Source organism: Pan troglodytes, chromosome 22 (assembly GCF_028858775.2).
Source record: "Pan troglodytes isolate AG18354 chromosome 22, NHGRI_mPanTro3-v2.0_pri, whole genome shotgun sequence".
NCBI classification, from domain to species: domain Eukaryota; kingdom Metazoa; phylum Chordata; class Mammalia; order Primates; family Hominidae; genus Pan; species Pan troglodytes.
The window spans coordinates 34,157,830-34,181,603 of record NC_072420.2 but is presented as its reverse complement, the minus strand read 5'-3'; the positions used below and the strand labels follow the sequence as shown (position 1 = coordinate 34,181,603).

General features: G+C 40.6%; 1 protein-coding gene across 32 annotated transcripts in view; it reads left to right on the top strand.

Annotated features, from left to right (window-relative positions):
* Positions 1–23,774, top strand: part of TMEM50B (transmembrane protein 50B) — a 57,533-nt gene that overhangs the window by 7,489 nt on the left and 26,270 nt on the right. For 17 of the 32 annotated variants that reach the window (XM_063803414.1, XM_063803410.1, XM_054675056.2 and 14 more), the window contains 4 exon segments: positions 13,170–13,309; positions 14,974–15,086; positions 16,686–16,753; positions 21,595–21,687. In XM_063803414.1, the coding sequence (XP_063659484.1) occupies positions 13,211–13,309; positions 14,974–15,086; positions 16,686–16,753; positions 21,595–21,687 (373 nt within the window). In that variant the 5' untranslated portion in view covers positions 13,170–13,210. 32 annotated transcript variants of the gene reach the window in all.

The following is a 23,774-nucleotide window of genomic DNA, read 5'->3' as shown; positions in this document are numbered from 1 at the left end:
GCTAATTTTTGTATTTTTAGTAGAGATGGGGTTTCACTATGTTGGCCAGGCTGGTCTCAAAATCCTGACCTCATGATCCACCTGCCTTGGCCTCCCAAAGTTGGGATAAGAGGCATGAGCCACCATGCCCGGCCTCATTTTATAATTATAACATCAAACTTCACTAAGGAAAGGACAGCCACTTAGATGAAGGTTTTTAGGAAAAGATGAGCTGAACAGAATGGCTTCACATCCCTTGCCTGTTTACAGGGGGCCTTTCTGAGGAAGTTTGTGGGCTGTGTTATGAGTCCTAGGAAAGGGGAGTCACCTCAGTCAGGGTATCTGGAAGGTTCTAGTGGACCAAGTAATGGAAAGACAACAAAAATAAGGTCAGAAGGAGTGGGCTCCTCTGCATTTTCTGCTTCTTAGCTCACCATGGCCTACCTGTAGTTAACAGGGTAGGTGAAAGCAGAACCTCTCTGTGGGGGAAGTGAGTGTCCTCTGCTGACGAAGGCTGCACGCCTTGCAAGGAGAGCAGGAACTGCATCAGCATATGCTCAAGATCAAGCCAAGCCCCACTGAGTACAGATAGGCTCTGGGCCAAGTTCCTGGAGCATTCAGTCCTCAGCTTCAAAAGCTGCTATATTCCAGTGGATTTATTAAAAGATTGTTTTGTATAAAGGCACAAAATCCCCCACAAAAAACTGCTGTAGCAGCCAGGACATTATCTCCTGAGTTACACTGCTTCAGTCTGGCCTGATTATCTGCTGCTTCTGGGGCACAGCTGGATTCTTTTTAGCTCTTCTGTGCAGGATCTTTCCTGTGTCCTGTATTCTCTTTTATTAATTTACTCTCCCTGGTGAAGCTCAAACTCCAGTAGCTTCTTGACAAGAAGAGTTACATTTTTAGAAGAAGAGTTACTTTTTTGGAGACCTTGCGTGTCTGAATATTTTTTTGTTGTTGTTTAAATAGAGACGGGGTTTCGCCATGTTGGCCAGGCTGGTCTTGAACTCCTGGCTTCAAGTGATCCACCTGCCTTGGCCTCTCAAAATGCTTCTGAATATGTTTTGGTGCTATCCTCATACTTGATTGATATTTTGGCTGGTAAAAATCTTTTAGTTGGAAATAATTTTCCTACAGAGTTTTGAACTTACTGCCCCATTGTCATCTTGCTTGTAGTTCTACTGTTAAGAATTCCAAGCTGAGGGCCGGGTGTGGTGTCTCACGCCTGTAATCCCAGCACTTTGGGAGGCTGCAGTGGGTGGATTGCTTATGTCCAGAAGTTCAAGACCAGCCTGGGCAATGTGGCAAAATCCCATCTCTATAAAAAAATTAGCTGGGCGTGGTAGTATGTGCTTATAGTCCCAGCTTTTCCTGGGGGCTGAGGTGGGAGGATCACTTGAGCCTAGCAGGTAGAGGCTGCAGTAAGCTGTGATCATGCCACTGTACTCCAGCCTGGGTGACAGAGCGAGAGCCTGTCTCTCTCTCTCTCTCACACACACACGCACAAATTCCAAAAGCTATTATAATTCCTGCTCCTTTGTATGTGACCTGGTTTTTTTCCTCTCTGCAAACTTATAGAATCTACACTTTGACCTCAGTGTTTTGAAATTTAAAATGAAGTGTGGGTCTTTTTTTACTCCATTAGTTAAATATTCAATGGGTACTTTAAATCCGGAAATACGAGAACTTTTATTCTGGGGAAATTTTCTTGAAATATTTTGTTGATTCTTTTTTCTCTTCTATTTCCTGTGTAGTTCCTTTCTGAAATACCTGTTATTTATATGTGAATCTTTTATACTGGTCTTTTAACTTCTTTCTTTTTTTGGAGACAGAGTCTCGCTGTATCGCCCAGGGTGGAGTGCAGTGGTGAGATCTCAGCTCACTGCAACCTCCGCCTCCTGGGTTCAAGTGATTCTCCTGCCTCAGCCTCCCAAGTAGCTGGGATTACAGGCATGCGCCACCACTCAGGGCTAATTTTGTATTTTTAGTAGAGATGGAGTTTCTCTATGTTGATCAGGCTGGTCTCTAACTCCTGACCTCAGGTGATCTGCCTGCCTGGGCCTCCCAAAGTCCTGGGATTACAGGCGTGAGCCACTGTGCCTGGCCCTGGTCTTCTAATTTCTTATCTGTTTTCTATCTATTTTTTTGCTCTATTTTTGTATTTTCTTTTTCTTTTCTTTTCTTTTTTTTTTTTATTTTTGAGACAGGGTCTTGCTCTCTCACCCAGGCTGGAGTGCAGTGGCATGATCATGGCTCACTGCAACCTTGACCTTTTAGGCTTAAGTGATCCTTCAGCCTCAGCCTCCCAAGTAGCTGGGACTAGAGGCATATGTCACCATGCCTGGGCAATTTTATTTATTTATTTATTTATTTATTTATTTATTTATTTATTTTAAGTTTTTATAGAAACAAAGTCTCACTGTGTTCCCCAGACTGGTCTCAGAACTCCTGACCTCAAAGCCTCCTCCTGCTTAAAAGCTTCTCAAAGTACTGGGATTATAGACAGGAGCCACTATGCTGAGCGTTGCTCTATTTTCTTTTCTTTCTTTTTTTTCTTTTTTTTTTTTTGAGATGGAGTCTCGCTGTTGTCACCCAGGCTGGAGTGAAGTGGCGCGATCTCAGCTCACTGCAACCTCTGTCTCCCGGGTTCAAGTGATTCTCCAGCCTCAGCCTCCTGAGTAGCTGGGATGCAGTTGCCTGCCACCACTCGCAGCTAATTTTTGTACTTTTTAGTGGAGACGGGGTTTCACCATGTTGGCCAGGCTGGTTTCGAACTCCTGACCTCAGGTGATCCGCCCACCTCTGCCTCTTAAAGTGCTGGGATTACGGGAGTGAGCCACCGCAGCCGGCCTCTATTTTCTTTTTTCTTTCTTTCTTTTTTTTTTTTTTTTCTTGAGACGGAGTCTTGCTCTGTCGCCCAGGCTGGAGTGCAGTGGCGCGATCTCAGCTCACTGCAAGCTGCACCTCCCAGGTTCACGCCATTCTCCTGCCTCAGCCTCCCGAGTAGCTGGGACTACAGGCACCCGCCACCACGCCCGGCTAATTTTTTGCATTTTTAATAGAGACGGGGTTTCACCGTGTTAGCCAGGATGGTCTCGATCTCCTGCCTTCATGATCTGCCTGCCTCGGCCTCCCAAAGTGCTGGGATTACAGGCGTGAGCCACCGCGCCGGGCCAGCCGGCCTCTATTTTCTTAACTTTTATTCCCCAACCCTTCTATTTGGAATTTAAGAGTTTCTACCATCATGTTTTTAAATTCCAAAGGGTATTTTTCAGTCTCTCAATGTTTCTTTTTTATGATTAATACATAATATTTGTACATAGTTATGGGGTACATAAGATATTTTGTTATGTGCATAGCACGTGTAATAAATAGGGTATTTAGAGTCTCCATCACCTCAAGTATTTATCATTTCTGTGTGTTTTGAACATTTCAAGTCCTCTTTTCTAGTTATTTTGGAATATATCAGGGGACTTCAGAAAGTCTGTAAAAATGGAATTAAAAAGCACAAGTAAAAAATATAAACTGTGTTTCTCAGTGTAAGCTCCATCAAGTTCAAGACACTTTTGTAAGCAGTGATAGCAGCCATTTAGCCCATCCCTAAAGAACTGAGGGTCCTGGGAGTTTAACCATGTCAGTGCAGTCTTTGTTACATTATTAACTGAAGAAAAATGGGTGCCTTTTAAAGATGTTTGAAGGTTAGGAAACAAAAAGAAGTCAGAGGAGCCAGATCAGGACGGTTAGGGTGGATGCCTAATGATTTCCCATCGGAACTCTTGTAAAATTGCCTTTGTTTGATGAGAGAAATGAGCAGGAGCGTTGTTGTTTGTGGGGGAGGACTCTTTGGCGAAGCTTTCTGGGGTGTTTTTCTGCTAAAGCTTTGGCTTTCTCAAAATACTGTCATAGTAAACAGATGTTATTGTTTTTTGGTCTGGTGGAAAGTCAACCAGCAAAATGCCTGGAGCATTAAAAAAAAACTGTTGCCATGCATGACCTTTCCTCTTGACCAGTCCGCTTTAATTTTCATTTCATTTTATTATATATATATTTTTTCTTTGTAGAGACAAGGTCTGCCTGTTTTGCCCAGGCTGGTCTCAAACTCCTTGCCTCAAGCGATCATTTCACTTTGGCCTCCCAAAGTGTTGGGATAATAGGCATGAGCCATTTTGCCTTGCCAGACCAATCTGCTTTTGCTTTGACTAGACCACTTCTACCTCTTGGTAGCCATTGCTTTATTTTTAATAATTTATTTATTTTTAATTTTTTTAGAGACAGGATCTTGCTCTGCATCCATTCTGGAGTACAGTGGTGCAGTCATAACTCACTGCAGTCTCAGATGCCTAGGCTCAGGTGATCCTACCACCTCAGCCTCTCCTCAAGTAGCTAAGACTACAGGTTTGCACCACCATACCTGGCTAAGTTTTTACATTTTTTGTAGAGATGTGGTCTTGCACTCCTGGCCACAAGTGATTCTTCCGCCTTGGTCTGGTAGCCATTGCTTTGCTTGTGCCTTGTCTTCAGGGTTGTACTGGTAAAGCTACGTTTCATTTCCTGTTACAACTCTTGGAAGAAATCCTCTTTTTTTTGAGACAGTTTCGCTCTTGTTGCCCAGGCTGGAGTGCAATGGCGCAATCTTGGCTCACTGCAACCTCTGCCTCCCAGGTTCAAGCAATTCTTCTGCCTCAGCCTCCTCAGTAGCTGGGACTACGGGCATGTGCCACCATGTCGGCTAATTTTTGTGTTTTTAGTAGAGACAGGGTTTCACCATGTTGGCCAGGGTGGTCTTGAACTCCTGACCTCAAGTGATCTGCCCGCCATGGCCTCCCAAAGTGCTGGGATTACAGGCATGAGCCACCATGCCCGGCCATATTTTATTTCCTTTTAATTTATTGATCTTTCCTTGACTCTTTCTGGCAAATAGTGTTCTATAACTCTTCTAAACATATTTCTGTTAGGGCACCATGGCTTGCACCTGTAATCCCAGCTACTCTAGGGGGGCTGAAATGGGAGAATCACTTGGGGCCAGAAGTTAGGGACCAGCTTGGGCAATGCAATGGTGTGATCTCAGCTCACTGCAACCTCCACCTCCTGGGTTCAAGTGATTTTCCTGCATCTGACTCCTGAATAGCTGGGATTACAGGCGCCCGCCACCATGCCCGGCTAATTTTTGTATTTTTAGTAGAGCCAGGGTTTCACCATGTTGGCCAGGCTGGCCTCGAACTCCTGACCTCAAATGATCTGCCCACCTTGGCCTCCCAAAGTGCTAGGATTACAGACATGAGCCACTGAGCCCTGCCCCCTTTACTTTCTTTCTTTATCCTGATTCTCCTAGGTACCAGCTAATTCTTCCTTGCTGGTACTAAGGGATTTAGGGGCTTTGTGTATATTTTTCCCTCTCTCTGCTCTACTCCTTTTACTTCTATTTAATCTAATTAACTTTACTCAGCTTTTAAATTTCAGTAGGTTTTTTTTTAATTTTAGCAAACTTTACCTCTTCAAAGAGGCTTTCCCTGACCACTCATTCTGAAATAAGCTTCCCCTTTATTCTCTTAGGATCCTATGCATTTCCTTCATAGTCATTATTTGTATAAATTTGTTTTCGTGTTCCTTTGTCCCACCCCATCTCTGACCCAATTTAAGCCCTAGTTGGGAGGAGATTATGACTTGTTTTATAAATCTGTGTGTGGAAATACCTACCTCTTTTCTGCTTATATAATAATTTATAATAGATTAATATATGGGAAATGAATTTTATGTGGGAAATGAATTTTTTTTAACCTTAAAGCGTTGCCTTAAATTCATGGTGACTTTCCCCATGCTTTTTTTTTTTTTTTGGAGACGGAGTCTCACTCTGTCACCCAGGCTGGAGTGCAGTGGTGTGATCTTGGTTCATTGCAACCTCTGCTGCCTGGGTTCAAGTGATTCTCCTGCCTCAGCCTCCCAAGTAGCTGGGATTACAGGCATCTGCCACCACGCCTGGCTGATTTTTGTATTTTTAGTAGAGACAGGATTTTACCATCTTGGCCAGGCTGGTCTTGAACTCCTGACCTCATGATCCACCCACCTCAGCCCCCCAAAGTACTGGGATTACAGGCATGAGCCACTGTGCCCGGCCCATACTTGCTTTTAACCAGTTACTACTTAATCTTTTATAATAATTCATTAACTTGTCTGTAGAATATCTTGATAAAATGTGTTCATATTGCATTCAGAATAATACTTTAGTGTAACTAAAGCATAGCTAAATGATAAAAAATTTAAAATTTTAAGATCTGTACAGACAGATCTTAAGTGTACACTTCAGTGACTTGATAAGTGTATTTACTTGCATAACCACTATCCCAGTCAAGATATTGAATATTTCCATTCACCCCAAAAAGTTCCTTCTAGTCGGTCCTCTCCCCTTGTAGGTAGCCACTGTTTTGATTTTTGTGACTATTGATTAGTTTTACCTCTTCTTAAAGTTCGTTTAAATGGAGTCATATAGTATATACTCTTTTGTATCTGCCTTCTTTTACTCAAGTCATGTTTTTGAGATTTTTTATATGATATTTAAAATATGTATTGGTTCATATTTTTTCTATTGCTTAGTATTCCATTGTGTGAACAGACATAATTTGTTTTACCATCTTCTGTTGATGAACATTTAGGTTGTTTCTGTTTTGCACTATTATGAATAAAACTGCTATAAGCTTTCCTGTACAAACCTTTTTGTATGTGTTGATGTTTTTACTTCCCTTGGGTAAACACCTAGGAATGAAATTACTGAGTTTTAGGGAGATTTATTTTTAACCTTATAAAACTGCCATCAGAAACGTGTTGTGAGAATTTTATTTGTTCTACATCCTCACTGACATTTGGCATTGTCAATCTTTTTAAGTTTAGCTGTTATAGTAGGTGTGAGATATCTTTCATTAATTTGCATTTCCCTGTTGACTAATGATGTTGAACATCTTTTTCAGTGCTTATTGGTCATGAATTGTCTGTTCGAGTCTCATATACTTTTTATTGCCTATATTTTTTCTTTTTATTATTAATGTTTAGGAGTTCTTTATATATGCAAGGACAAGTCCTTTGCCAGATAATCATTTTGTAAATATTGTCTCCCAGTCTGTGTTTTCAGTGTTTGGACCTTCTGTAATATATTTATTGTGCTTTTTTCAGATTAACAATTGGACTCACTACTTTAAATTTAGAGGTATTTTACCTAAAACCATATTTAATGATATTATTTGAAAACATAACTGACATACTGTTTAGAAAGAAATTTATCTTTGTGGACATTCTCTACAGTGTTCTAATTTTTGCTTTAAATTGTTGTCTTTTTTTTTTTTTTGGTGACGGAGTTTCGCTCCTGTTGCCCAGGCTGGAGTGCAATGGCACGATCTTGGCTCACTGCAACCTCTGCCTCCCGGGTCCAAGTGATTCTCCTGCCTCAGCCTCCTGAATAGGTGGGATTACAGGCATCCACCACCACGCCCAGCTTGGTTTTGTATTTTTAGTAGAGACAGGGTTTCACCAGGCTGGTTTTGAACTCCTGACCTCAGGTAATCCACCCACCTTGGCCTCCCAAAGTGCTGGGATTACAAGTGTTAGCCATTGCACCTGGCCTCTTCAGTTTTTCTTGTAGGTCTCAGTTTCATCGGGTATCATTCCTTTCAGCTTGAAGAATTCCCTTTAGCATTTCTTTCTTAGCGCAGGTTTGGTGATGAATTATCTCAATTTTTGTTTACCTGGAAGTACCATTATTTTACTCTTATTAAAAAAAAGAAAACTGGCTGGGAATGGTGGTGCACACCTGTAATCTCAGCATTTTGGGAGGCTGAGGCAGGCAGATCGCTTGAGTTCAGGAGTTTAAGACCAGCTTGGACAACTGGGTGAAACCCTGTCTCTCTTAAAAAAAACAACAACAACCCCCTCCCCTGCCCCCCAAAAAACACAGCTTTGTTGAGATACGTATATATACTGTAACATTCACCTGTTTTAAGTGTACAGTCGAATGATTTTTAGTATTTACGGAGCTGTGCAGTCATTGCCACAATCTAGTTTTAGAATCTTGTAGCCTTTTGCAGTCACTTTGTATCTTTCTTCTCCCCATCCCTAGACAGCCACTAATCCGCTTTATGTCTATAGATTTGCCTATTCTGGATGTTTCCTGTAAATGGAATCATACAATATATGGTCTTCTGTCTTTTACTTAGTCAGTTGTTGAGGTTCGTTCATGTAGCATCTATCAGTAGGAACCTCTTTCCTTTTTGTTGCTGAATTTGTATTCCTTTGTATGGATGTGCTATGTTTTATTTATCCATTCGTTGATGTATGTTTGGTTGCTTCCACTCCGTGGCAATTACGAATAATGCTGCTATGAACAAGTTATTGTGAAGATATATTTTCATTTCTCTTGGGTAGATAGGAGTAGAATTGCTGTCACCTTTTTTTTTTTTTTTTTTTTGAGACAAGGTCTCACTGTGTCACCTGTCATAGCTCACTGTAACCTCGAACTTCTGGGCACAAGTGATCCTTCCATCTCAGCCTCCTGAGTAGCTGAGACTACAAGTGCACACCACCATGCTTGGCTATCCTCATTTTTGGAGAATATTTTTGCTGGGTATAGAATTTGGGATTGAGTTTTTTTTTTTTTTTTTTCTTCCGAGACAGAGTCTCACTTTTTTGCCCAGGCTGGAGTGCAGTGGTGCGATCTCGGCTCACTGCAACCTCCAGCTCCTGGGTTCAAGTGATTCCTGTGCCTCAGCCTCCTGAGTAGCTGGGTCTACAGGTAAGGGCCACCATGCCCAGCTAATTTTTGTATTTTTATTAGAGATGGGGTTTCTCCATGTTGCCCAGGCTGGTCTTGAACTCCTGGCCTCAAAGCAGTCTGCTCACTGCAGTCTCCAAAGTGTTGGGATTACAGGCATGAGCCACCACACCTGGCCTGATTTTTTTTGTCTTAAAGCGTTATTAACAGTGTCATTCCTGTGTCTTCTAGTATCCTTTGTTCTGGTTAGAAGTCAGCCATCGTTCCTATTGTTCTATCTCTGTATATGTTGTATTGATTTTTTTTCCCCATAAGACTGTTTCAAGAGTTTCTCTGTATCTCTGGTTTTCAGCAGTTTGATTATGATGTTTTCTTTGTATTTATCCTCCTTGGAGTTTGCTGAGCTTTTTGGATTTGTAAGTTAATATTTTTCACCAAATTTGAGAAATTTTCATTTATTCTTTTTTTTTTTTTTTTGAGATGGAGTTTTGTTCTTGTTTCCCAGGCTGGAATGCAATGAATGGTGTGATCTTGGCTCACTGCAACCTCCGCCTCCCAGGTTCAAGTGATCCTCCTGCCTCAGCCTCCCAAGTAGCTGGGATTACAGGCATGCGCCATCACACCCAGTTTTGTATTTTTAGTAGTGACGGGGTTTCACCATGTTGGCCAGGCTGGTCTCGAACTCCTGACCTCAGGTGATCCACCCGCCTCAGCCTCCCAAAGTGCTGGGATTACAGGTGTGAGCCACCGTGCCCAGCCCATCTATTATTTTTTTCAAAATTTTTTTCTTTCTCATTCTGTCTTTTCTTCTTCTGGGAACTTTAATTACATATATTTTAGACCACTTAGTATTGTTCCTCAGGTCTCTAAATTGGATAATTTCTTTTGATGTTTAAGTTTACTGTCCTTTTCTTCTACTGTATCTAATCTGCGATTAAGTTCATTTAGTTAATTATTTATTTATTTATTTTTAGATGGAATCTTGCTCTGTTGCCTGACTGGAGTGCAGTGGTGCAATCTCGGCTCACTGCAACCTCCGCCTCCTGGGTTCAGGCAATTCCACTGCCTTAGCCTCCTGAGTAGCTAGGATTACAGGTGCCTGCTACCATGCCCAGCTAAATTTTTGTATTTTTAGTGGAGACGGGGTTTCACCATGTTGGCCAGGATAGTCTCGATCTCTTGACCTCGTGATCCGCCCGCCTCGGCCTCCCAAAGTGCTGGGATTACAGGCGTGAGCCATCCTGCCTGGCCCATTTAATTTTTAAATTCAAACATTGTAATTTGCAGTTCTAGAATTTTCTTTCTTTCTTTTTTTTTTTTTTTTTAGGGGAGTCTTGCTCTGTTGCCCAGGCTGGAGTGCAGTGGTGCCATCTCGGCTCACTGCAAGCTCCACCTCCCGCGTTCTCGCCATTCTCCTGCCTCAGCCTCCTGAGTAGCTGGGACTACAGGCGCCTGCCACCATGCCTGGCTAATTTTTTGTATTTTTAGTAGAGACGGGGTTTCACCATGTTAGCCAGGATGGTCTCGATCTCCTGACCTCGTGATCCGCCTGCCTCAGCCTCCCAAAGTGCTGGGATTACAGGCATGAGCCACTGCACCCAGCCCCTAGAATTTTCATTTGAATCTTTTTACATTTTAATTTATTTTTTAGAGATAGGGTCTTGCTATGTTGCCTGGGCTGGGCTTGAAGTCCTGGCCTCAAGCAATCTTCCTGCCTCGACCTTCTGAGTAGCTGGGATTACAGGTGCAAGCCATCACATTGGCTCCTGATTCTTTTTTTAAAAAATGGTTTCCTTTTCTCTACTAAGATTCTCCATTGGTTCAGTTATTTTGACCATGTTTTCCTGTAAGTCCTTGAATATGATTTTTATAATGGGTGCTTTAAAGTCCTTGTCTGCTAATTTCAATATCTGAGTCATTTTGGGATTTATTTCTATTGACTGTTCTTTTTCCTCCTTAAAAATAGATCACATTTTCCTGGTTCTTTGCATGTCTAGTAATTTTTTTAGTATATATTGGACGTTGTGAATAATATGAGTCAATTTTGTTATCTTCATCTGAAAAGTATTGCTTTTTGTTGTAATAGGCAGTTAAAATATTGGCTGATCACCTTGAAATTGTGGAGACTTGGTTTTATATTTTGTTAGGATATGTCCCCAAGGTGTTTACTGATCCTCCCTGACTTGGTGGAATGAAAATTCCAAAATGTCTCCCTTATGTTAAAGTGTTTGGGGCTCTCTTTGTGACTTACTCCTTTCTGAGATGTCCCCCTTCAATTTCCAGCTGTTATGGTGGTCCTGAACTCCCATCTTCTGGCATCTCAAGCCAAGAAGACTGTGGCTTTTTGCTGCCACTGTGGCCACTTTGTGCCAAGGGGACTCCCTGGGCTGGGAATGGGAGTTTAATGGGGTTCCTAAGGGGAACAGCTGATCCCACTTACTGTGTTTTCTTTCTTTTTTTTCTTTGAGAGGGAGTCTCACTCTGTTGCCCAGGCTGGAGTGCAGTGGTGTGATCTTGGCTCACCCCAACCTCTGCCTCCTGGGATCAAATGATTCTCCTATTTCGGCCTCCTGAGTAGCTGGGATTACAGGTGCATGCTACCATGACTGGCTGATTTTTTTTCTTTTTTGAGATGGAGTCTTTCTCTGTTGCCCAGGCTGGAGGGCAGTGGCTCACTGCAAGCCCCGCCTCCCAGGTTCATGCCGTTCTCCTGCCTCAGCCTCCCGAGTAGCTGGGACTACAGGTGCCTGCCATCATGCCCAGCTAATTTTTTTTTTTTTTGTATTTTTAGTACAGACGGGGTTTCACCATGTTAGCCAGGATGGTCTCTATCTCCTGACTTCGTGATCCGCCTGCCTTGGCCTCCGAAAGTGCTGGGATTACAGGCGTAAGCCACCGAGCCCAGCCGATTTTTTTTTTTTTTTTTTTTTTGAGACAGAGTGTCGCTTTGTCTCCCAGGCTAGAGTGCAGTGGCACAATCTTGGCTTACTGCAACCTTCACCTCCCGGGTTCAAGCGATTCTCCTGCCTCAGATTTTTGGATTTTTAGTAGAGACGGGATTTCACCATGTTGGCCAGGCTGGTCATGAACTCGTGACTTCAAATGATCCACCCGCCTCAGCCTCCCGAAGTGCTGGGATTATAGGCATGAGCCACCACGCATCTGGCTGTGTTTTCTTTCTTTCAAGGATGAAGTTTCTTTCAATTTCTGCCTGTTTTTCAGCCCTGTCCAGTGCTTTCAATTTTTTTTTTTTATTTCTTTCTAGAATTTATGGTGGCCTTGAAACATTTCATGTTTACATAATATCTTTGTTTTTAAAAATAGTATGCTACACTCCTATAGTTATTTAGGCACATGATTTTTCTCCTTCTTCCAGTTATGTCTTACTGCGTTACAGATTAATGCCAAAACCCTGTGGCTTAAAACAGTCATTTTATTATGTTTATTAGATTTTGTGGGTCAGGAATTTGGAAGGGGCATAGCCAGGATGATGTATCTCTGCTCCATATATCTGGTGCCTTACCTGGGAAGGCTCATACTTTTGGGATGGTGCTATAGCTGGATAGCAGTTACCTAAAAGTGTCTTTACTCATGTCTGGCAGTTAATACTAGCTGTTAGCTGGGACCTCAACTGTAACTGTGGGTCAGAACACCTATAAATGGTCTCCTTACAGCATGGTAGCCCGAGCATTAGTGTTCCAGAGAACCAGGCAGATGCTCCATTGCCTTCTGTGACCTGATCTTGGAAGTGGCATGGCAGAAGTTACATAGCATCACTTCCTCTACTCTACTGGTCAACTAGTCTTTATTGTTGACCCAAATTCAAAGGTAGGACATAAATCTACCTCTCAATGGAAGAAGTGTCAAATATTTTAGATATGTTTAATTTATTTCATTTATTTATTTATTTTTGGACAGAGTCTTGTTCTGTTGCCCAGGCTGGAGTTCAGTGGCATAATCTTGCACTGCAATCTCTGCCTTCCAGGTTCAAGCAATTCGTGTGCCTCAGCCTCCTGAGTAGCTGTGATTACAGGCATGTGCCACCACGCCCAGTTAATTTTTTGCATTTTTAGTAGAGACAAGGTTTCATAATATTGGCCAGGCTGGTCTCGAACTCCTGGCCTCAAGTGATCTGCCCACTTTGGCCTCCCAAAGTGCTGGAATTACAGGTGTGAACCACCGTGGCACCTAGCTCCTAGACATGGTTTAAAACCATAGTGCTCATTTATCAAATAGCAAGCTCCCCCTTGGGTCCTAACGTAGTCCTCTATACATCTCAATTAGGTACTTGTTGAAGTATTGAATTTTTCTTAACTATAGTAGAATAGGACCTAAAGTAAAGTTGTGTGTAAAGCTTTAAGAAAGGAGTAAGGTATTTTACTTTTAGAAAACATTTTCTTAGGTTGATTAGTTTTTGTCTTTCTGTTTGTAGGATACAGCATTTAATGAAAAATTTATGCTTAAGAAGTAAAAATGGCAGGCTTCCTAGATAATTTTCGTTGGCCAGAATGTGAATGTATTGACTGGAGTGAGAGAAGAAATGCTGTGGCATCTGTTGTCGCAGGTATATTGGTAAGTGAGAAAGACTGGTTGGTGACATGTATCCCTTACCTTTTGCCCTGGAAATTAATGCCGGTTCCTTTGAACTGAGAATGGCTTTCCAGAACTATTTATTTCACTGCTGTTTTGTATAGATGATTATCAGAGTTCTAGATACTATTGCCAAGCAGAATATGGTAGGCCCTGGATTCATTTTGACTTTGTAAATGTGTACTTAATATCTTTTCTTCAGTTCCAGTGATAATATAATTATTATAGGCAATAGCATTTTTAACTTACTGATACAACATATATATAAGTACTTTAAGATCCTTAAAGGCTCAGAATTTGATGTAACCCAAAATTATTGTTGTGACTTATTGAAGGTCAGACAACAGTGACAGTACTCTGCAGATAATAGTAACAACCTTAGGCTCCATTAGAACTGAAGCCCTGCAGCGGCTCTAGGGAAGAAATACCATCTCTGTTTCCCCAGCTGCAACATCAGGGGAGCATCAGAGGAAGACATTTGTGAAGGAAACTATTAATTTTCTTTCCATCATTTTTTTTAACTTTAATTGAAAACGACAGGCATAAAACAAAAGCAGAGAGAAAGGTATAAAGATTCCATCACCTCCTTTATCCCATGTATCTATCATCCAGCTTAAAAAAAAAAACAACACCCCAAAATCAGGACCTATCTTGGTTTATAATTCCATCAACTACTCTCTGTCCGCACTTTTTTTTTTTTTTAAAGAGACGAGGTCTTGCTATGTTGTACAGCTACTAGAGTACAGTTGCTATTTACAGATGTGGTCGTAGTATACTACAGCTTCAAATTCATGGTCTCAAGCAATCTTCCTGCCTCAGTCTCCCAGGTAGCTGGGACTACAGGTTCATACTACCATTCCTGGCTCCCACAGCATTTTTTGGAAGCAAATTTCTTTATCTGTTTATATTTTAAAAATTCATCTCTTTCAATGTACAGTTCTACACCTAAAGTCCAATAGAAAAACAAAATGAAATGAAGCAGAGCAAGAACTAACGATAATTGTGAAGCAGTCTGCTCACTGCAGTCTCCGCCTCTGACTTCCCAGGTTCAAGCAATTCTTGTGCCTCAGCCTCCCAAGTAGCTAGGATTAGAGGCACATGCCACCATGCCCAACTAATTTTTGTATTTGTATTGAATATTTTTGAGACAGAGTCTCGTTCTGTCGTCCAGGCTGGAGTGCAGTGGCATGATCTCAGCTCATTGCAGCCTCCACCTCCTGGGTTTAAGCGATTCTCCTGCCTCAGCCTCCCGAGTAGCTGGGATTACAGGTGCCTGCCACCATGCCCAGCTAATTTTTGTACTTTTAGTAGAAACGAGGTTTCACCATGTTGACCAGACTGGTCTCAAACTCCTGACCTCAGGTGATTTGCCCGTGTTGGCCTCCCAAAGTGCTGGGATTACAGATGTCAGCCACTGCGCCCGGCCTTGTATTTTTAGAAGAGATGAGGTTTTACCATGATGACCAGGCTTGAACTCCTGACCTCAAGTGATCCACCTGCCTTGGCCTCCCAAAGTGCTGGGATTACAGGCGTGAGCCTCTGCACCTGGCCCATTTATATGATCTGTAGGACAAAAGGAATGTTAAAAAGCAGGTATTGTGCTAGCAAGAGTTTTAATGTTTTAGTGACTTGGGCTGTGTTTTAAGTTTTTTACAGGCTGGTGGATAATGATTGATGCAGCTGTGGTGTATCCTAAGCCAGAACAGTTGAACCATGCCTTTCACACATGTGGTGTATTTTCCACATTGGCTTTCTTCATGTAAGTATGAAGATAATTCTCTATTCAAGGTGATTTTTCTAAAAATACTTTCCTGTTAATGTGCAGTGCTTTCTTGAATAACTTTTTAATTTATTTGATAGACTATTTTTTAACATGATACATACATAATTCCCATTTTATTACGATTTTTTTTAACCAAGAATGAGTGTTGGATTTGGTCATATATCTTTTTAGCACCTATAACAATTATCTTGTGATTTTTTTTTTCCTCATATTTTTAAATCTGGTCAGTTACATATTTTGTCAGTTGCAAGATCTACTTTTTCGCATTTTAATACCTCTGAATATCAGGATGCATCTTACAGTCAGTGGTATCTTAGAATTATAATTGATAACATTTTTATTTCTTGTCAGTATTAAAAATTAATGGTGTATCTTAAAACTGATGGCTCTGAGATTTCATGAAACATGTTACGTTTCTGCATTTTTTAGTAGTAAATCATCCGTAGGTGTTGTAGTACACTCAACTTTTACCTTGCAGTATTATTATTATTTTTTTTAATGTGCTACTTGACTGTGTTTGCCAGTGTTTGAGGAAAAGGCAAGATTGGCCTCAAAAGAGATTTGTTTGTGGCTTTTGTTTTTATTAAATTATTTTTAAGTTTATGTTACCTCATTTCATAAAAAAGCTTGGAAGCTTTTTATGGATGTCTTTTAACAATTAAAAAATATTAAACATTAAGATTACATCATTTCCTTATACCGTCAGGAGGTTTTTTTGTTTTTGAGACAGAGTCTTACTCTGTTGTTTGGGCTGGACCACACTGGCGTGATCTTGGCTCACTGCAACCTCTGCCTCCCGGGTTCAAGTGATTCCCTTGCCTCAGCCTCCCAAGTAGCTGGGATTACAGGTGCCTGCCACTACGCCCAGCTAATTTTTTGTATTTTTAGTAGAGACGGGGTTCCACCATGTTTGCCAGGCTGGTCTTGAACTCCTGACCTCGTGATTTGCCTGCTGTGGACTCTCAAAGTGCTGGGATTACAGGTGTGAGCCACTGCACCTGGCCAGGAGTTTTAAAAAGGTTATATTTTGGAAAATGGAACTACTTATATCCATTGTGGCTTCTAAAAAAAGGAAATTCCTGTTACTAATTAATGTACCTTGCTCTAACAAAAATGGAAGGGGAAGCTGAATAAAGTGGGCATATTATACATAAGCTACATTTTCTCTGAGCTTAAGAAATGGATCATAGAAAATCACTTGACTTTTAACACAAAGAGAAACTGTTTAACTCTTGATAATAATGAGAACCTTGAAATGGGATAGCACTGAGTCATTCATGTATAAATGTGAAATAGACAAAGAAACCAGAAAACTGGTCCCTCTTGTATAATCTCTGGAGAGAAGTGATATAAATCTCTTAAAATAAATGTGTTTTCTGGGTGTACTTTATGAAAATAAGACTAATGTAACATTTCTATCAACTAGCATTTTTATTAGGTTAAAAGATATGTTAAATTATTCAGATATTGATTTTAGTTATGAAATAATCTGTTTTCCGTCTAAGTGTTATATAAATATTTGAGTATTTTAACAGCGAATACTGAAATTCATTTGATGATTTTGTACCGTTCTAGGATAAATGCTGTATCCAATGCTCAGGTGAGAGGTGATAGCTATGAAAGCGGCTGTTTAGGAAGAACAGGTAAAGATACTTTGAGCTGTTAATGTGTGTTGACAAAATAGAAATTTGTCACCAGAAAAAAAGCCTCTCTTGTGAGTCTTTATTCAGGACTGGTAATGATTATATAGAATATTTTTTATTTGCTTTAAAACAAAGTTTTAGTGTTATTCAAATCCTTAAGAAAGTAAGTTATTGCTAGAAGTTACTGTTTTTGTCATGTTACACTGCCCATGATATAGATAAAAAATGTTGCTATTCAAATGGATCTTGGACTCCAGTGCTAATGATGGATTTATTATTATCCCAATTGTTGACTAATAATGTTACTTACAAGATGGCTGACTATGATTATTAACAGGAAAGTAATGAACACATTAGGGGATCAAACCTAGGACTACAGTGTCTTTACATTCACTTCTGATCACCTGAGTAGCCACCCACAGACTGCAACAAAATTGTTCAGAAGAAAGATGCTATTTGTCTACACATAAATTAGTTTTTATAGTTTGAATTCATTTGAATTGTCATCCAATTTTTTTTTTTTTTTTTTTTTTTTGAGACGGAGTTTAGCTTTTCTTTCCCAGGCTGGAGTGCAGTGGTGGGTTTTTGGCTCACCACAACCTCCACCCCCTGGGTTCAAGCAATTCTCCTGCCTCACCCTCCCGAGAGCTGGGATTTCAGGAATGCGCCACCATGCTTGGCTAATTTTGTAGTTTTAGTAGAGATGGGGTTTCTACATGTTGATCACGCTGGTCTCGAACTCCCGACCTCAGGTGATCCACCCACCTTGGCCTCCCAAAGTGCTGGGATTACAGGAGTGAGCCACCGAGCCCGGCCCAATTGTGTTTTTTAAACATTTACGGCCGGGCGCAGTGGCTCACGCCCGTAATCCCAGCACTTTGGGAGGCTGAGACGGGTGGAATGCCTAAGGTCGGGAGTTCGAGACCAGCCCTGCCAACATGGAGAAACCCCGTCTCTACTAAAAAATATACAAAATTAGCCAGGCGTGGTGACACACTTCTGTAGTCCCAGCTACTTGGGAGGCTGAGGCAAGAGAATCGCTTGAACCCGGGAGGCAGAGGTTGCGGTGAGCCGAGATCACGTCATTGGACTCCAGCCTGGGCAACAAGAGTGAAACTCCGTCTCAAAAAAAAAAAAAAAAAAATATTTACATTATAATATGAAGAAATTAAGGTACAGTGGGCTTACATAATGTGTCCAAAGTCACAGAGCAAGTAAGTGGTGGAGCCAGGATTGAACACGGACAGTCTGGCTCCAGAGCCCATGCTTTTAGCCGCTATGCTGGGCTTGTTTCCCATCTAGAACCATTTGGTCACTTTGTCTGGTTTGGTACCATGTGTATATTTTTTCTTTTTGTCAGCTTAATTGAATATAATTTAAGTATAATAAAATTCACTAATGTATTTATTATTTTATTAATTTTTTTTGAGAGGGAGTCTCACTCTGCCACCCAGGCTGGAGTGCAGTGGCATGATCTTGGCTCACTGCAGCCTCAACAGCCTGGGCTCGAGTGATCCTCCTGCCTCAGTTTCTCAAGTAGCTGTGATTATAGGCACATGCTGCTGCGCCCAGCTAATTTATTTATTTTTTGTAGAGACAGGGTTTTACCACGTTGTTCAGGCTGGTCTTGATCTCCTGGCCTCAAGCTATCCACCTGGCTTCAAGCTATCAGCCTCCCAAAGTGCTGGGATTGCAGGCATGAGCCACCACTCCTGGCCAGAATCCACCAATTTAAAATGTACAATTTGATGAGCTTGATCAAATGTGTACAGTTACAGTTGTGTAACTACCACTACAATCATGATACAGAACATTTCCATTGCCCCAAAAAGTTCCCTCATACCCCTTTTTATAGTTAATACTCTTCCCCTCACCTCCTGGCCACTACTGATCTACTTTCTATGATGGTTGCTTTGCCTTTTCTATGATTTCATATAAATGGGATCATATAGTAAGTATCATAGCCTTTTAAACCAAATAAAGCAGCTTTGAAGAGCTTAGCTTTCTTTTCTATTTGATGTTTTATTTTTTAAATTTTGTATTTATTTTGTTTGAGATGGAGTCTCGCTCTGTCACCCAGACTGGAGTGCAGTGGTGCGATCTCAGCTCATTGCATCCTCCGCCTCCCAGGCTCAAGCAATTCTTCTGCCTCAGCCTCCTGAGTAGCTAGGATTACAGGTGCCTGCCACCACGCCTGGCTAGTTTTTGTATTTTTGGTAGAGACTGGGTTTCACCATGTTGGCCAGGCTGTTCTCAAACTCCTGACCTCAGGTGATGCACCCGCCTTGGCCTCCCAAAGTGCTGGGATTACAGGCATGAACCACCATGCCCAGCCTTCTACCTGATGCTTTAAATGCTGATGTAGATTTTGTAACCTCACTTCTACTGGAATCCATGGAGAATTTGCGAGAGGGTATAATGACAAATGACAGATGAGCCTAAGTTTAAAGTGCACAATATGTGTGTGTATGCGCATGCGATCGCGCTTACTTTTCATCATATCCTGTATGTCAGCCTCAGCAGTAATGTCAGGAATGAGGGAAGGTAAAGAAAAAATATATATTAGCAAGTGAAGATGTTGTATGTAGAGCATACAATAATGTACTCCATCATTTTTCTTTCAAGAATATTCCACGGACATTGCTGTGAATTATGTTACTATTATCTTTTTTTGAGACGAGGTCTTGCTCTGTCGCCCAGGCTAGAGTGCAGTGGCATGATCATGTCGCAGAAAAGCCTTGAACTCCTGGGCTCAAGCAGTCCTCCACTCTCAGCCTCCAGAGTAGTTGGGATTACTGGTGTAAGCCACTGTGCCTGGCCACTATTATCTGTTTTTTATAGGAAGTTTCACTGTAATTTATCCAAAGTTTTTTAGCTTAAAAGTGGAACCTGTATTTGTCTTTGGTCTGTCTGGTTCCCAAGCCCGTCGTTTTTACCCTAAGTAATTATTATATTTTATTCTATGATATTCCCTATTCTATTAAAATTAACAGTACAGTTTATATTTTTATATTGTGCATATAGTGCAATTTCTGTCTAGTGTTTCAAAAATTAAGGACAAACTGTCTTATAGTCATGCCCAGGTATTGCTACTCTTAAGCTTTTGTACTGCTTAAGTGGTTTATCTGTAAACTATCTCTATTTAGTTCCCGGAGGAATTAATAGGAAAGTATCAAAATAATAAATATACTATAAATGAAACAGCTAAATAATAAAACTATAAAAAAGAACAGGAACTAGGTAGAAAAATGATCATTGTACTTAGAACCTGGGACAAGATGGATGCTTTTAATTGTTCATTAACCTTAACTCAGAGCTTCCTTGTAGCCAAAGCAAACAAGAGAAAATGTTATAGTTTTATTTTTTTGCTAAACAAAAGCATACTTCTTTTTCTTTTTTTTCTTTTTGTTAATATGCCCTCAGACATACTTTACAAGAGAAATTTTTTTCTTGTTTAATTCTATTAGAAAGTTTAATGTATATAGCCATAAATAAAGGACATGATGGAAAATAATTGTAAGGATTTTTTAAAATTTTTTTTTGAAACAGTTTTGCTTTGTTGTGCAGGCTAGAGTGCAGTGGCATGATCTCGGCTCACTGCAACCTCTGCCTCTCAGGTTCAAGCAATTCTCTTGCTCAGCCTCTTGAATAGCTGGGACTACAGGCACCCGCCACCAAGCCCGACTGATTTTTTTTTCTTTTAGTAGAGATAGGGTTTTACCATGTTGCCCAGGCTGGTCTCGAACTCCTGAGCTCAGGCAATTCGCCCACCTTGGCCTCCCAAATTTCTAGGATTACAGGTGTGAGCTACCATGCCCCGCCTTTAAGGATTTTTAATAGTTCCTTTTATTCACGTTAGATAAAAGCTATGATTGAATATAATTTAGAGATTGTATTTCTCCAAAGAACTAAACATTACTGTTTATTTCTGGAGATCTGCTTAGTATTGTAATAAAATTTAGATAATATAGAGACCTATTTCTCTCAGCTATCAGCTGTTCTAACCATTATGAACTTTGATCGGTGCTTCTTCCTTATCTGGTGTCTAAAATGAATCTTTTCCCTGGTAACAAAATATTTGCAGCTGAGGCAAATTTAGTTTTCTGTTATGGAAATTGGCTAGGATTTTATTTTTACTTCAGTGGAGCTTTCTTCCCCTTCCAGAGGTTGATGGGGCTGTCAGTATACCTGTGAACAGGATCTGGTGCAAGTATTAACCTGCTTTCCTAAAAATATGTTGAATCTACTCAAGTGTCCAGATGATTTACATTATCGAGATCTAGAATTTTGTTCAAAACAGGGTTGAAGAGATACTTCTGATTTTGAAGTTTTCATGAATATGTGGTACAGACTGGCTGCCTCAGCAATAAAAAAGCCTGAATATACTCCTAAAGAATGGCCGTTATTTGTACCATATTGAATAATGGTGTGATTATAGAAGCTTACCATTGATTAAAAAGGGACATATTAGTCCTTCTTCATTTGAAGTCTCTCATTCCTATGTGGCGATGGCTATCCAGATTACATATGCTACTTTTAATAGAGCAATTATTTTGGTAATATATACAACAGTGTAATTTTTTAATTAGGGCATTCGTTTCTCTAGTCAGTAAAAAGGTAACTTCCTTTTTTTCCTTTTCCATGTATGGTTTAACTTCTTTTAGTTTTTTTTTTTTTTTAAATCATCATTCATTTAACTTACAGCAGATTTATATAAATATATGACTATCTTTGATATGCATAATATATACTAGGCTAACAGGGCTCCTAGTATTATGTATTCCTAAGACGTTACAGAGCTGCAAAAATGAACAAAATCATAAAGCCTCTTCTCTACACAGGTGCTCGAGTTTGGCTTTTCATTGGTTTCATGTTGATGTTTGGGTCACTTATTGCTTCCATGTGGATTCTTTTTGGTGCATATGTTACCCAAAGTAAGTATATATTCTTCTTTTATTTTATAGGAGAGATTCAGATATGTCTTTTATATTTCGCTTACTCTACCTTGAGTACAATTTAGTATAATTGTTCACTTAGATTGAAGATACTACTCTGTGTGAAGATACATGAGTTTAATAAAACTTGTCAGTGGGAACACTTAGTGCAGTAGGATAGCCCTGGTTAGGAAATCCAAGCCACTGACAAAGCTGGTACCTCTCAGCTGTCTCCAGACTTTCTGCTTTCCTTCCTTACCTTAGACAGCCAGGATTTTATGCTAGAGGCCCATTTACTGGGAGTTGCAGTAGAAAAAGTGAGAAACCAGTACAGGTGTACACTCCCTTATATACAATTCTAAAATCCACAAAATGCTGAAAATCAAGTTATTTATAACTAGTCTGGCAGCAAAACCTGACCTAAACTGACATGGAGCTCACTATTTTCTTTATCCCATTTAGTGTAAGTATTCAAATGTTTTATTGTAGGAATGAAAATAGATATATTAGATTATAGGATGTGCTTGTCTATACCCAGCTGGCGGTGCTATGTAGTATATGTGCTTTCCCTTACTGTTCTTAAACCTGAAGAATTCTGATTCCCAAAATATATCTTGCCCCAGGGATTTCAGATAAGGGGTATAGACCCCTTATTTGATAATCTATGGATTGCCAGTAGATAATCTTTCGTTTCATTAACACCTTCTCTCTCCAACCTAATCCTGTAATTTTTTTTTTTTTTTTTTTGAGACGGAGTCTCGCTCTGTCACCCAGGATGGAGTGCAGTGGTGTGATCTCGGCTCACTGCAACCTCCGCCTCACAGGTTCAAGTAATTTGCCTGTCTCAGCCTCCCAAGTAGCTGGGATTACAGGTGCACGCCACCACACGCAGCTAATTTTTGTGTTTTCTTAGTAGAGACAGGGTTTCACCATGTTGGCCAGGCTGGTCTCAAACTCCTGACCTCAAGTGATCCACCCATCTTGGTCTCCCAAAGTGCTGGGATTACAGGTGTGAGCCACCATGCCCAGCCAATCCTGTAATTTTTAAGTCACGGGTACAGGGGGAGTTTTTTAAGGGCAAGACTGAACACATATGTATACTCTTCATACAGAAACAGCTGATGGAGTGGGATGAGCACTTATTACACCATGCTGAAATCTCTGGCTCTGCCAGGTGCCATAGCTTTTCATTCACGGTAGTGATGAAAAATAGAACCCAGTTTCAGAAATGTCTCTGGACGCGTAGGAAGACTGTTTCACTGGCCCTCTTCCTTTGCTCCTAAGACAGGAGTCAGTTTCAGAGAACGCAATTTATTCATCCTCTGACTCCTCTACCTCTGGAATCTCTTTGTCAGCCTTCTTTGCTTAACTGTCACATCTCCTTGTCCTGACTCACAGCTGGTTTTTGAATACTTTTGATAGTATCATTTAAGTCTCATAGTTTGATCAGTATAAGATCTTTGGAATACTTTTCTTTTTCTTTTGTCTTTCACTTGGTACAAAATAAGTCAGATTACAAGAGGACAGTGGTTGGCTTAAATAACATTGGTCACCAACTGTATCTAAAATGTGTTTTTTAGTTAATTAAAAATACTACTAGAGCACATAATTCTGGTATGAAGCATATCTGAAGGAAAATGCTTTTTTAAAGATAGCTTCATTGAGATATAATTTGCATACCATATAATTCAGCCATTTAAAATATGCAGTTCAGTGTTTTTAGTATTTTCACAGAATTATGCTACCATCATCACAATCCAATTTGAGAATATTTTTATCACTGCCATACTCATTAGCAGTCACTCCTCATTACTCCTTCCCCTAGCCCTAGGCAGCCACTAATGTACTTTCTGTCTGTATCTATTTCATACACATGGAATCTTATAGGAAAGTGTTTTTTTGAGACAGAACCTTGCTCTGTCGCCCAGGCTGGAGTGCAGTGGCGTGATCTCGGCTCACTACAACCTCTGCCTCCCAGGTTCAAGCAATTCTCCTTTCTCAGCCTCCTAAGTAGCTGGGACTGCAGGTGCATGCCACCACGCCCAGATAATTTTTGTATTTTTAGTAGAGATGGGGTTTCACCATAT